The sequence below is a fragment of the Sarcophilus harrisii genome, chromosome 6 (assembly GCF_902635505.1).
Source record: "Sarcophilus harrisii chromosome 6, mSarHar1.11, whole genome shotgun sequence".
Taxonomy (NCBI): domain Eukaryota; kingdom Metazoa; phylum Chordata; class Mammalia; order Dasyuromorphia; family Dasyuridae; genus Sarcophilus; species Sarcophilus harrisii.
In genome coordinates this window covers 317,206-332,558 of record NC_045431.1, presented here as the reverse complement: position 1 = coordinate 332,558, position 15,353 = coordinate 317,206, and the positions used below count along the sequence as shown (strand labels likewise).

Genomic DNA, 15,353 nt, shown 5'->3' with positions numbered 1-15,353 from the left:
ATGTAAACAACTGCCAGAGATTAAAACCCTTAGGACATAGGATGCCAGATCTGGAAAGTACCTTACAAAATGGAACCCAGAAGACCAAAGCTGGACAAGTCTTTAGAACATAGAATACAGCATGTTTAAACTGGAAGAGATATTAAAGATCATTTAATCCAAGCCTTTCTTGGTTAATCGTATCTGCAAAATGACTCAAATGGCCTTGGGCATTAATTCTGGTCGGATGCTTTAATCCTATCCCTTTGCTTGCTTGCTTTCTTTTTTTTCATTACAGCTTTTTATGTTCAAAACATATGCATGGATAATTTTCAACATTCATCTTGCAACCTTGTGTTCCAAATTTTTTCCCCTCCTTCCCCCAACCCTTCCCCTAGATGGCACACAATCCAATATATGTTGAACATGCAGTCCTTCTATTCATATTTCCACAGTTCTCACGGTGTACAAGAAAAATCAGATCAAAAAGAAAAAACATGAGAAAGAAAACAAAATGCAAATAAACAACAACAAAAAGCATAAGAATACTATGTTGTGATCTACCCTCAGTTTCCACAGTCTCTCTCTGGTTGAGGATAGCTCTCTTCATCACAAGATCATTGGAACTGGCCTGAATCATCTCATTGTTGAAGAGAGCCACGTCCATCAGAATTGATCATCGGATAATCTTGGTTTTGCCCTGTACAATGATTTCCTGGTTCTGCTCACTTCACCAAGCATCAGTTCCTATAAGTCTCTCCAGGCTCTAGGAAATCATCCTGCTGATCGTTTCTTATAGAATAAGAATATTCCATAACATTAATATACCATAATTTATCCAGCCATTCTCTAACTGATGGACATCACTCGGTTTCCAGTTCCTTGCCACTACAAAAAGGGCTGCACATGAGAGTGCATTTCCCTCCTATCCCCTTGCTTTCTGTGGTCATCATGCTATTTTTTTTGTCAAATTATTTAACTCATGTACAAAGCATAGAGAGGATTGGATCATAAAGCCTTTCTTTCTACATTTTTATCCTAAACATGAATACAAATGGACTTTAGTTGTTTTTCTTTTCTTCTAAATACAAAAGAGAGGAATATGATGTCATTGGAATTGAGACTAAGTGGCAGAGACATCTGCCTTTAGACTATCAGTTTTATTTTTACAGGCGTTGTCTAGAGTTGTGATGGCAGCAACATTTCCCCTGCAGCTGCAAAATTCTTCCCTGATGAAAGCCCATTTCACTGAGGGCTCACAGAGACCCTCAGAGCCACTGCCAAATGGTGCTTTGACCTCTCTGGGAAACATGAGAAAAACGTGGATTACTACAACTCCAAGAGAGAAAACCTTTAGGCTCTTCTCAGGGCAAGAAAATCATGTTAGCTTGATAAAAAATCATCAGAACCACAAAGGGCCCTGGATGGGATTTATTTCAATCTTGATATGAAGAAACTGAGACCCACAGATAAGTGTCTTTTTCAAGATGGCACGAACAGTTAGTGGCCAGACCAGAACTTCAGCCCAGGTCTCTTTCTACCTTTCCACCATACCATGCTAATCCCACACTCCACTGTCTTGAGGCAACTTTATTTTGAGCTTTCCAGTGGCTTACATCACCACGTTTTGCATTTATTTGACTCTGAGGAGTGCAAGTCCAAACTTGTTTCTTGATATCTAAAATAAGGAAACTGGACTAGATAGTCTTAAGACTTAGGCTTTTCTGATCATAAGAAAACTAATAAGAGCATCTGACTTCAACAAGGTTTAGCAGAATTTGCTTCTCACTGAGAAACTGAAATGAGATTAAATATCCCATAATGGCAATGAGCAGACTGAGAAAGAACGAGAACCTAGGACATCATTGAGATATCAAATTTCAGAAACTGTCAGTGACTATCTGATCCAAGCCCTGCCCCAAAAAGAAACTCTTCTCCAAAGAGTCCAACCCTAAGTCAACCAGGTCCAGCTTAAAGAGCTGTTGCTGAAGTTGAACTCACTGGTCCTGAAAGCATCCCATTACAGCTTTGGATTGCTCTAATTATGAGGGAGAAGAAAGAAATGGAGTCACCTCGGTTTCCATTTCTAATTCCAGGTCTTTTCTCTTTCCTCTCCTGTTCCTGGCAGGGAGAACCTTTGAAAGAAGACAACATATGCATTTGAAATACTCACAGAGAAGATGGAAAAATGAATTTAATAAATGTCAGGGCTAGAAAGAGACAGCGAAGTACAGAAAGGACTCAGAATTTGTTTCCAGAGAGACTGGAAGAAATAAGAGTTTCCACTCTTTTCATCTTTGAGAAATTCTGAAGCGACATTTCCTCTTGGAACTGGATTGAACAGTTTGTGCTATGGAGACAGCTTTCTAAAGATGATTTTTGAGAGACCTTGAACTGAATGGTGGGAATGCATTTCTGAGTTGACCATCCTCTGTGGGTTGGATCTACTGCATGGTACAGCACACTAGTTTATAACCATATACACTTTCACTCCTCAATCTACTTGAATTTTGAATTTTGAATTCTCGTGTTGGATTCTAAGGTAATCAAGGATAAGTTCTGAGATTTCCTTATCTCTCTTGCGATTCAATTAATTCTAAGTTCAAATTCAATTCACAGCAATAATTAGAGAAAAATTCCTTTTCTAAAAACATGCACTTCTGTCAAATTATCTGAGACTTAGCTCATTTCTGATATTCCTGCATCTCTAGTCAACTGGTGTTGGAGATGGAGCGGAAAAACTTCTTGTTGCCTACTGCCACTTCCTAACTCTACGGCCGTAAATTGGCAACCTCTCCTCTGAAGTTCACATGATTCAAATTTTCCATTCTATTCAAAACATGGTAGTTCCCATGTTCCAGACCCCAATCATTCTCCCTCTTTTCTTGAGGAGTTCAGCCCCTGGTTCACAGCCTTTCTCTCTTTCCTAATCCCTGCTTTTATACTAGGAGACTCCAATATTCAAGTTAATATATCCTCAAATTTTCTGATCTCCCAATTGCTCATTCTCCTTAAACCTAGGTTGTGTGGTGGATAAGGTGCCAGAGATTAATCAAGGAGATCTGAATTTTAATTCTGCTTTAGACACTTACTAATTTGTGATCCTGAAAATGCATTTGATCTCTTAACCTCCCTTTCTGCATCTGTAAAACCAAACAGCCTAACTTTATAGGATTGTTGTAAGGATCCAGTGAAATGAATGTGTGTGCATGTGTGTGTGTGTGTGTGTGTGTGTGTGTGTGTGTGTGCTTTGTCAACCATAAAGCAATATATAAATGTGCACTTTATTACTAGGGTTATTACTACCGTCGTTGCCACTGCTGCTGCTGCTACTACTAGTAGTAGTAATACTTCTCCACACTACTCGAGCCACACAGAAGGATGATCCCATTACCCATGTGTTCTACTTCTTTAATCAAAAGCTCTAGACTCATCTGGCTGACCGTAACCTCCAGTCATTCTCTCTTTCTCCCTTTCCTAAAGCTATTCCTCACCCTAATAAAGATCTTTAATGCTCCATCACTTGTTTCTTTCTCAAATCATCCTCCCTGCTCACTCTCCTCCCAGTCTCAACTTACAATTAGCCAATTCAACTCTACGCTGTCATCTACTATTGAATATCTTCATCACCTTTCATTGCTGTTCGTCCCTTGGCAAACCTCGTCTCTGGATAATCCCCACCATCTACCACCTCTGTTCTTTTTGGTGTATTATTAAATAGTGCTAGAGGAATTCATAAAATTGTGCTAACAGTACACAATAAATTCACGTTACCTAACTTTAACTTGAGCTTCACCGTAGCAAAAAAATCCTATTTTTCCTTAAGTGGTTTTCTAATTCATTCTAAATAGAGACTATTAGAAACCTTCTCTTCTATCCTCAATCCTCCCTTATTTTCCTCTTCCCTTCTCTCAAATATTTTGCATCCTACATGATAGAAAATAGAGGTCATTCCCCATGAACCACTTCTGCTCCCCCTCTCTTCCCTGCAAAACCTCTCGACATCATTCCCCACTTCTTTTCCTTTCCCTTAGTCTCTGAAAACAAAAGATTCCTTTCTCCTGGCCGAGCTAAAGCCTCTTCACATACTTTTGATCCTGTTTTTCCTATAGATTGCCATCTTCATGGAATCACTTCTTTCTCTTGGATCTTCAACTTCTCCCTTCCTATTGGTTTGTTTCCTACTACTTTCAGACAGCCTTCTCTCCATGCCTGGGATGCACTCCATAATCATCTCTTCTTCCCAGAATCCCCTTCTTTCTTTAACAACAATATCAACACTTAATAAGAGACCTTTGAAATACTAGGGATACAAATACAAACATATACTCCCACAGAACTTACATTCTAATGGAAGCAGGCAATCCATAAAAGAAAATTTAAGTGAAAATTGAGTGTATGTGTGGGGGTGGTGTTGGGGGTAACAAAGGTGCTTCTTTGAGGTCATAATGAAGAAAGTTTGTAGAGTCTAAAGTTCAGCCTGGGAGAGAAATAAGGACATGACCAGGCTCAGAAATTTCCTTAAAAATGGAGATTCTAGGAGGAATTAACCAAGAAAAGGATGGGGCCCAAGGGCTTAATTAGCTTCTAAGGTAAGAAGGCTGTTGTAATGATGTGATGGAAAGAGTCAGAAATGGATCCTGGAGAGGAATAAGCTTCAACAAGAACTTCAAATACCACTTTCTATATGATTTCTTTTCTAATGCCATCAATTTCTGGCAGCCTCATGAGCAAATGATTTTCTATTAAGCTATTTTATCTTCATTTTTATTTATTCTATTGTAATATACACACATGCACATACAAATACATGTATACAAGTACATATGTGTATATTCTTGTCTCCCTATTAAAATAACAGTTCCTCCTGAGCTAGGATTGTTTCATTCATTGTATTTTTATCACCAGTACCTAATGCTGTGCCTGGCAAGTAATAAACACTTAATAAATGTTTGTTGAGGGTCTGATTGATCATTTCCCTCTTTTTAATAAGCTTAATGAAGCATCAATGTTAATGATTATTTATTAGTAATGTTTTTAAAAAAAAAATACATGCATCAATGTACCGCAGTGAAAAAGATCACATGCAAAGATCTCTCTGAATATTAAATGTAAATGCTCATAGCTCTTCACCTCTGGAAATAGAGCCTCACCATTCACCTTTCTCAGGGTAACAAAGTCTCTCCAGAATCCTCTAGTGATGAATTTACTATCCTGTAATCTTCACAGCATAAGACTTAAAACTCAGGTATCTTAGGAATGTCTCTAATTAGTTCCCTCAATCCCTCAAGAAAGAAATATCCAGTCATTCGTTTCCTCACAAAGTTTCTCTCCAACCATGACAGTTGACAATTCAACTGCCTCCCTTGCAGTGTTTTTCCAATATTCCCTATAAAGATGCAGAAGCAATATCCATAGTAACTATCAGAAGGGCTATTGAATCTGGGCTTACAAAAGTAAGCTAGGAATATCAGAAATGGGCACATTACAGGAATACAAGGACCTCCTGCTCAAAATCAAAGGAAAGTCCTAAGTACCAAATGCTGTGAAAAGAAAGGGCAGGACCGGAAGTCATGATGGAATTCCAGTCTTCACTTTGCTCCTAACTCATAGGATGATATCAAGCAATTCATGTACAAAGATAGTATTTATTTTGCCTAAGAAAAATGTGAGATTTGGCTAAGATGATTTCTAAGGCCTGTTGGCTCTAACTTTTTTTCCTATACTTCTACAACAGGAGTTCTCAATATGAGGATAGATTATTGAGGGGAGGAAGCTAAGCATATAAGTTTTCATAGAAAAAAATCACATTTTTATTTTATTATCCTCTCACATAAATTTTAAGGTACCTTCTAAGTCTTTGAATCTATGAAATACAGGATCCCATTGGCTGCAGAATCTATGAAATACAGGATCCCACTGGCTAAGAGAAGCTCATGCTTCCTTCCCCTGAATAGCTTCTGGGTATTAACAGGAATTTAGAGTTGACATAAAAAGAACAAGGCAAAAAGTATAATCTTCTCAGAGGGAAAGATGAAAAAAATTAAAATTGGCCTTTAGAGAAAATAGATTAATTTAATAAAGAGACCCCCCCCACTAAAAAAAAAAAAAAACAGGGCAGAAATTGAGAGAATTTCTTTAGGAAACCATAAACAGAACTGGAAGGGAAGAGGATAGGAAGGAAGAAGATATTTAAAAAAAAAATCCATCACAAACTATGTGCTTTAGATCAAAACAACACTTGTTTATTCATCTGTCAAATGGGGACAATAATATTTACTTTACCTAATCCCATTGCCTTGGGAAAACAAGTAAATTGCTTTGTAAAAAAATTATAAATTTTAAATACAATTATTATTTTTTAAAATAACAGTAATTCCATTGACATTAAGTTAGGTGAAAAGAACTAATTACTTCTTTTAGTATTTTTTAAAACCTGGAATTTCTGTCCAGGAAATTCACTTGACCTGAACTCCAGGTGTGTGTCATAGAAGGAACTTAAACTCAGGGCTTCCTGGCCAGGAGGTGTTCTCTATCTGAACTGACTCGGGGCTGATACAAGTGAGCAGCAGTCTGTGCCCTATCTGTCCCACAGTGCACCGATGAAAATACCCTCTCCGGGACCCAGCAGCCCTCCTACTGTGCTGGGCTGCGGCCCCCAAAGAAAACCTCATGGCAAACTGGCTTCCCAGCCAGAAAGGCCTGCACCCCCCGGCCCAGGAGGCAGCTAGCTTCTCCTCCTTTCCCTCTCTGCCTCCTCAAAGAATCAGCTCCCACAGAAGATGCCAGGGCTCAGTATGAGTCAGCAGTGTCAAGCGGTGCGGAAGGGGACATTGCCAAGCTTAAGACACTATGGTGACAGTTCAGCCAAATCATTACAGCACTCGAATTTCACCCAGCGGTCATGTTAACGATTAGACTCTGCTCTGCTTGAGTCATGATTGCAGAAAAGGCCTCAAATGGAACCCGGATTTAATTGCCAGCATTTGCTGGACCGCAGTTGTCACTGGCAGCATCTTGACAAAAGCCCCAGCAGTGATCTGTTTCTATTTCCTGTGGAGGCTAAAGGAGCCGGGGTGTTGACGACCCCTTAGAGTTAACAATTTTTGCAAACTCCTGTAGATGATAAGGGGGTGTATCTCTGTACATGTCTCCATTTAAGAGGCTTTTGAATGTGTAGGCACATCCACAGGGAGGGTCACAGGCTTTAGAACTGAAAGTGACCTTGGAGGTTGGCTACATGAGCGTGATCTACCTTATTTTTACAGATGAAGAAACTGAGAGCCACACATGAAATGACAGCCCTAAGGTCACAGAGATCCCAAGCAGCCCAACTGGAATTTGAACCCAAGTCCCAGAATCCCAGCATTTTAGAGTCCCGGGAGGCCCCACAGTCCAACCACACCCAAAAAGGAATCCCCATGAGAGCATGTCCGCCAGTGACCACACAGCCCTCCAAGTCCTCGGCCCCGTGTGTCCTGCATGTCTATTTCTGTGTGTTTCTGAGCAAGCATACACACACACACACACACACACATCCATATATGTATATTTGAGTGTGTATACACCCACGAATCGGTTTTAAGTGTATATTTGTGTATATGAGGACCCTTTAGCATGCAATGTATGCATGCAGCACTAGGCCCACAGTCAGTGTGTGTGGACAGGCTCGTGCCCACGTACTGTGTACTTTCCCACCCCTTCTGTCTGCAAAGCAGGAGACTCCTTCATTTTGAGAGAATTCATGCAGATTGAGCAGTGGCTTTCTGGTGATTTAGAGCCCGCTGGCTACACTGCTCCCACTGCTCTAAAACCCTCACAACAAAGAAGAAGCATCTTGCCATATATTTTCAGGGCTTCAAAATCATCCCTCAGGAATGGGGAAAGCTCCCGTCATCAGCATGCAGAGGCCGGCAAGGGGAGCCAATTCCAGGCTGCAGCAGGGCACTAGTCTGGGATGAAACCTTCATCAAATGGCTCCCGGGCCTGGCGCTTCCCTCTAATCCCCACATTGAACTTTGGGTTAGAAGCTCTAAAAGGTCTACCCAGCAATCCCGGGTGTCACTGCCTACCCAGCAATGCCGGGTGTCACTGCCACCCAGCAAGGTCAAAGCAAACAAATTCTTCGAAGTTGCTGACCTACATAGAGGGAAGCCGGCCCCTCCTGGCACCCGGGGCTGCCCAAGACAGCAAGGCCCAGCTATAGACACTAACTTTTCAGCTCTCAGCATGGAGCTCTGTGTGAGCAAGGGCAGGGCCACGGGGCTGGTCCTCCAGCCACTGGCTCAGCAAAAGCCCGAAGGCCGCCTGGCGCCCGCTGCCCACCTCCTGTGGCCCAAATCCCCGGTATGGGAAAGCAGCGACTGATCGACTCCCAGCTTTTCCCTCCCGTTAAAAAACTGGCTGCCTTTGGCATGAATCTGCATACATGGAGATCTATATTATATATAGTATAGCCACATGCACGTACACAGACACACACACACACACACACACACACACACACACACACACACACACACACAGTGTGCACCAGATCTCTCTTAGGTGCAGGTTCCTCCCAGGGAAAAGAGCGCCCCGGAACGTTGTCTCCCGCCGGCTCCGAGCAGGCTGCCGGGGGAAGAGGGAGACTCTTCTCATCCACATCTCCAAGCCGGTAACTTTCCCACCCACCACCCAGTCTCCGCATTTAGGACAGATTCTTCGCTATGCAAAGCCCGGTCCGCGCTCTCCTCCCGGGGAAGGCGCAACGGCGACCCGCCCTAGCGCAATCCGGGCCGGGGCGCCCGGGCCCGGGCCCGCGCCCTACTCCCGGCCCCGCACCCCACTCCCGGCCCCGCGCCCCCCCCCCCCGGCCCGGCCCTCCCGCCGGCTCCCGAGTTTAGCATATTATGACAGAACAGCCTGGCTCTCCGCAAACCGACACCGATTCCATCGCCTCCATCATACCAGAACGGGGGCAGGATGGGGACCCCCTCCTCACACACACACACACACACACACACATACGCGCACACACACACACGCACACACACGCGCGCGCACACACCAGCCGATCGATCCAGACAGACCTTCCGAGGGCATGGGGAGCCCGGCCCCCCGGCCAGGAGGATGGGGAGGACAACGGGGGTGTTACCTTCGGTCACATAGCTGTGGTCTCGGAGGAAGCTGTGGTTAATTTTGCGCGCGTCCGCGTCCTCGCCCATTGACAGCAGGGCTCCTCAGCATGCCCAGCCGCAGTGGACGGAGTGAAGCAGTAGAGGTCGTCGCAAGAGCACCGGCCATGCTGCCTAGCAGCGGCGGGGGGCTGCCTGGGCTCCGGGGCGCAGCGGCAGCATCCTGAGGGCTGGTGCCGCAGCCCGGGCTGGGCTCGGGATGCACGTGCGGGGGAGGGAGCTCAGGAAAAAAAACCCGGAGGACGGGAAACGCCGCGGCGGCTGGGGGGGGGGGGGGGGGGGGGGGGGGGGGGGGGGAGCCTGGGGTGGGGGGAAGCGCAGCCCGGGGCGGGGGAGCCCGAGGTGGTCCGCGAGCGCCCGGGGCAGAAAGCCCGCAGCCCGGCCCCGCGCTTCCTCGAGCAGCCGGGCGGGGCTCGCCGGGGTCGGCCCGTGCCAGCCAGCTCCCGCCGCCCTCCGCTGCCGCCGGCCAGGGGGTTCCGAGGGACTGCAGCAAAGGGCGCTCGCGAGGCTGGGCTGGGCTCTGCTGCTGCTCCGCCGCCGCCGCCGCCGCCGCTCCCGCCGACACCAGTGCAGTCACACGCCCCTGCTGCATCCGCTCCGGCCCCTCCCAGCCCGCCTCCCGCCACCCACCCGAGCGCGCAGGGGCTGCACGGGCGCGAGTGAAAAATGAGACTGCAGGTAATTACGGAAAGTCGCCACCGCCGGGGGGAGGGGGCCGGGCGGCGGGGAGGCCGTCCGAATGGGGGGAGGAGAGCGCGGGGCCGGGAGGCTGGGGGCTGGGCACCACGGGGGCGAGGGCTGCTGTGCCTCAGTTTCTCCCGGGCGTGGATGAGATCGGGATCTCCAAGGGCCTGCAAGGCTCGGCTCCTCTGCCAGGATCCCCCACATCTGACATTGTATGTCCTACGTCCTTCCCAGCCCGTTCTGGCAGTCCACGTTCTGGGTGCTTTCCGCCTCTGCCATCCTGGATCCCGAGGTGGCCCCTCGCCCCAAGACGCGTCCCAGGTGTGCCAGAGACTCCCCCACCCCGGCACTCCAAGTTGACCTTTTTAATGTCTCTTTTGCAGCTTGCCACATACAATACTCTGGGGATCCAATGAGTTATATTATGCCCATTCTACAGATAAGATGATGGAGGCCAAGCGAAATGAAATGACTTTGTCCATAACTAGGACTGGGGCTTCTGACTGAGTCTGGTTTTATTACCAGGGCACCGTACCAGGGCAGAGGGCCCTGGCAGGCCTCGTCTGGCAAGAGTCCCTAGCTTGGTTCCTAGACCATTGTGTGGAAACAGAAACATACCGGAATAGCCCAATACTCTCATTAAAGATGAGGAGATCGGTCCTGAAGTCAGGAGGACCTGAGTTCAAATGTGACCTCAGACATTTAACACTTCCTAGGGTGTGACCCTGGGAAAGTCACTTGACTCCAATTGCCTCAGGAAAAAAAAAAAAGATGAGGAAATGGGCCCAGGGAGATTGCTCACCTAAACCTCATTTCCTTTGTTGGCAGCTCTTGGTTGGTAAGAGAAGTTTGAACATGGTACTGGATAACATTTCTGATAAGGGGCTGACCTTGCCCACTGAGCTCACGATTGGGGAGAGAAGTCTCTAGTAGAGGTGTCAGGCACGTCGGACCCTGCGCAGTTCCACCTAGCAGATTTGTGACTGATAAAACTACTGCAGTCCAGATGAGCATGGGGAGTCACATACTATCATTTGCAGACAACACCAAGAAAAGAAGAGAATTTGTCAGATGACGTTTCCGAGACCCCCTACTCCAAATCTCAGCTGGCTACAATGATGGCGGGAGGGAATGCGATGATCTGACGTGTAACAGAAATAAAGGCAAAGTTCTTTAGTCCAGGGAGTTAATTATGCAAATCCAGGGCCAAGGAGCCTGACTAGAAAAGGAGTGTCAAGAAAAAGATTTGAGCTTGGGGGTAGGTGGGGGAATTGGTAAATTCTAAACCCGGTCTGGATCCACCGTGTCACAGAGGAAGAAAACCTAACACAGACTCTTTGTTATTAAGGGAAGCTATCTGGGACAGAGCGGGGAGTGGGGGAGGGAGAAATCTAGGCAACATAAAAACAAAAGATAGCAATAAAAATCTATTTTTCAAAGACTGAAACTGCTCAGAATGAGGGAGCTGAGGCATTCTGTGCTGGTGCTTCAATTACAGGTTCAACACCGCGCTAACTTCTGGGTACGTCTTTTGGGAAGTAAGTTGCCAAATAAGCATGTCCAGAGTAGAGTCCCCAACTAAGTCAGAAGATGGGAGAAAAATTAGGAAGACATGACTTCTGACTGCAATTAAGTTAGAAGAGTTAAGGGGCAGCTAGTTGGTGTAGTGGATAGAGCATCAACCCTGAAATCAGGAGGACCTGAGTTCAAATCTGGCCTCACTTAACATTTAAGAAAGCTGTGTGACCCTGCACAAGTCACTTAATCCCAATTGCCTCGTCCAAAAAAAAAAAAAAGTAGAAGGGTTGTCATGTGGGGGCAAAAAAAAAAAAAAAAAAACCCTTGTCCTGTTCCACTTGCTCTCAAAGGGCACAAAGAGAGATAATGAACTGAGGTTATGGAGAAGCTTATTTAGGCTGGGTCTAAGGATTATAATAAATAATTAGCATGTATGCAGCATCTTTAGGTTTATGAAGCACTTTACAAATATTGTCTCATTTGATCCTCGGCAATAATTCTATAAGGTAAACTGAGGCAGGTAGAATTTATATGACTTGCCCAGGATCACATAACTAATAAGTGTCTGAGCTGGAATTTGAAATCAGGAATTCCTGACTCCGAAGGCCCCACACTACCTCAAGGGATGGACAGCTTCTGCAGGGAGTGGGTTCTTGATCATTAAAGGTCTTCTAGTAGAGGCTAAATCACCATTCGTTGAAGATTGCATTGACAAGAGGAGATGCCTGGTTCAAAATTGGTTTCACTGTATGCCTTCATTCTTCTGAGCCTCAGCTTCTAAATGGGACTACCTTTAGTCATACTGCCTACCTCCCAGGTCTGTTGTGAGGAAAGTGCTTTGTAATCTTTAATTAAGGTATATTGATAGTAAGACTGCCTTTGAAATTTCTGTTGAAACTACTACATTGAAATTTAATCCCTTTTTACTATATCTTTCATTGGTTTTTCCCATTAAATGAATGTTTTCTTCATGCTTACAGTGTACTAAGCACTGGAATAGTCATTAATTTTTCTTGCTCTATAGATCATGGCACTCATTTAGGATTAGCACAATAAAAATAAAAGTCATAATACTTAGAAGTTAGAAACAGCCTCTATGATAAATTACGAACTGGTTGGTAAACCTACTCTTAAAAAATTTTTTAAAAAGGTTTTCTATCATATACCTAAGTAGAGACTGTGTTTTGAAATATTTTGATAACTGAGTTACAAAATAATGAGTAACCTTTGTGATTCTTGTGTTCTATGTTAATGCATTTAAAAATGCTTCTGAGAAAGCACATAAGCGTTCCCAGATCTCTGAAGCATTTCTGACATCAAAAAGGTTAACCACCCCCAGCTTTCAAGGTTCACTCGAAACAGATATTAGATTTTTGAATTATTAGTTGCTAATATGTGTAGCCTTTGGAATTCCTTGTAATAATAATCTTTCTCCCTGCATTATCACTGATTTAAGAAAGCAGTTTGAATCTCTAGAAATCCTGAATATTTCATAAAGTCATTAATTCAAGTTGTTTTTTTTTTTTTGTTTTTGTTTTTTTGTTAAAAGGAAACTCTTGAGGAGGGGACCGAGACAAACATCGGTGGATTTCCATGACCAAGTGTTACGATGACCAAAGATGCCATTCAGTTTCTTGAGAAAACAGAGGGGAGAGAGCTGCAGCTGTAGAGTTCAAATCCCAGCTCCCAATATTTCCTGGCTATATCACCCTGAGAAAGTGAATTCATCTTTTTGACCTTGTTTCCTCATCTGTAAAATGGTGTCCCCATTTTAAGGGCACCGAGTTCCTGGGTTATTAACAAAAATGACATAGTGTTTATTGGATATTTGTAAAGAACTATATAAATGCTGGCAATCATTAATAATCACAATAACTGTAATGACAATATCCCTGATACACGTTCAGCCAGAGACTATACCTCTGACCCAGTGCACCTCACTACCAGAAGGTTGTCTACAGGTGATCTGTTTTGGCAACAGTCATACACTTCAATGCAATTCCCTACATATATATATATAAAAGCAACTATTATTTAGTCCCCTTATGCAGATTCCTCTCTGGGACGCCCTCCATTGTTGGAAAGAGCATCTGCAATCCCTTCACTGGAGGGCAAACACTGTCCCATCCCATTTTCCTTTAGCATTTTGTTGGGCTCCTTCCTTTGTCCCTCTCACAAAGCCAAAGTACATTTCTGAAAGTAAAGGTTTACTCTCGGTCTCTCCTCCCTCAAAGGCCACTTTCCTCTAGAGGCAACCATATACTTCTCTTCCCGTCATGCACCATTTTCCCCAAGCTGAGCCCTTTCTGCTTTTGTAGTTTTCTTAGACACTACTCCCATACACTTTTTAATAGTCCAGCCGCCTGATCTGCTTACTGCTCCTTCCAGGATGCTCCACCTCCCACCTCTAAATCTTTGCATCTGTTGTCCTCCACGCCTGGAATGATCTACTGAACCGCCGCTTTTCAGAGCCCCTAGTTTTCTTCAGGTTTCATCTCCAGTACAACCTTCTACATGAAACCTTTCCCAATCCCCCTTCAGTTTCCATGATTCCACTTGCATAAAGCAAGGGATCGTGTCTCCTCTAGATTTTGTATTCTTCCCAGTGTCTGGAAGAGAACCATATGACAAAGTCTCCTGAATTGAATTCAGTGTCTAAGGCTCCACCCCAGTCAAGCAGGCTAGGCCGTTCCTCTTCCTCTCTCTTCCCTCACTCTAGCACCATTGACCTTAAGATAATCCATTACAATATGATACAATGAAAAGCTTTCTATAGGCACAAGTCTTCCTTGTCACTATCCACATGTATAGTGTTAGGTTTGGGTTCTTTAAGTCAATCTGCACCATTTCTATTTGAATTTGACATCCTTGATCTAGTCCGCCTGCAACCTGAGCAGGAATCCACCCACAACAAGCCCAAAAACTGATTCCCTAGTAATCAGGAACTCGTGATCCTCCACGTCATTCCACTCCATCTTTAGAGCTCCAATTGTTGGGGATTTATATTCTAGACAGGGGATGAGCATGATAAAAATGTATCATAATGCTATGCACTCCTGGTTTTCCATGTAGTACTTTCCTAGAGAAGGTGCCTAATGTTTGTTGAATTGAATTTCAATGGCTCATGAAAGATTCTTTTCAAGACTTGTTGGACCAGTGCACAATCTCAGTGATATTTTGATTTATTCCTAAGACCCAGCCATGCATAACTTGCACATTCACAGAGTCCTGTGTTGTCTCTGGCGGGATAAGCAGAGAGCCAAGTTAGCAAAAAGAGCAAACTTCCAGACTGGGGGAGCCCCAAACCCTCAGATTCCTCACAACCTCGAGTTCTGGTTCATATTCCACAGGTCTCTCTCACCCCACCTTTGCCAAAACTAGACATCACACCAGTACCTCAATACCTTCCATTTCAGACCAGTGAAGGTGAATAAGAAGTTGGACATTCAAGTCGTCATACTCTTGTCCACCCCCAAACCTCAAAGAATAGAAAGAACACAGTCCAAAAGATTCCCCACACACACACATCAGCACATACACTTTAAGCAGCAGATTTTGTACCGCCATTCCCCTAGTTAAAGACAGCTTCCTCCAGCTTTCACACCTGTATACTAGGCCTGCCTTCCATTCAAGTTCCTGCGTGTCTGTTCCAAACACCTGGTGACCCACCCTGTACTCTGGTGGAAACGGTTCCCAGGATACACCTCAGATAACTCTCACTCACCAAGAAACTCATGATACCGGCTTGAAAGAGTTGCCTAGGAGAGACTTATATGAACTGATGCTGAGTAAAATGAGTAGGATCAGGAGATCATTCTATACTTCAACAACAATACTATATGATGATCAATTCTGATGGACCTGGCCATCCTCAGCAATGGGATGAACCAAATCAGTTCTAATAGAGCAGTAATGGACTGAACCAGCTACACCCAGCGAGAGAACTCTGGGAGGTGACTATGAACCATTACATAGAATTCCCAATCCCCCTATCTT

At 44.6% G+C, this 15,353-nt stretch overlaps 1 protein-coding gene across 6 annotated transcripts in view; it reads right to left on the bottom strand.

Moving 5' to 3' along the window:
• Positions 1–15,353, bottom strand: part of PPP2R2C (protein phosphatase 2 regulatory subunit Bgamma) — a 301,475-nt gene that overhangs the window by 185,161 nt on the left and 100,961 nt on the right. Inside the window, exon 1 of one of the 6 annotated variants that reach the window (XM_031943422.1) lies at positions 9,116–9,414. The exons of 3 other annotated variants lie outside the window; for them this stretch is intronic. In XM_031943422.1, the coding sequence (XP_031799282.1) occupies positions 9,116–9,185 (70 nt within the window). In that variant the 5' untranslated portion in view covers positions 9,186–9,414. Of the gene's footprint in view, positions 1–9,115; positions 9,415–15,353 lie in introns of those variants that run through there. 2 more of the 6 variants (XM_031943423.1, XM_031943420.1) reach the window with 2 other exon arrangements.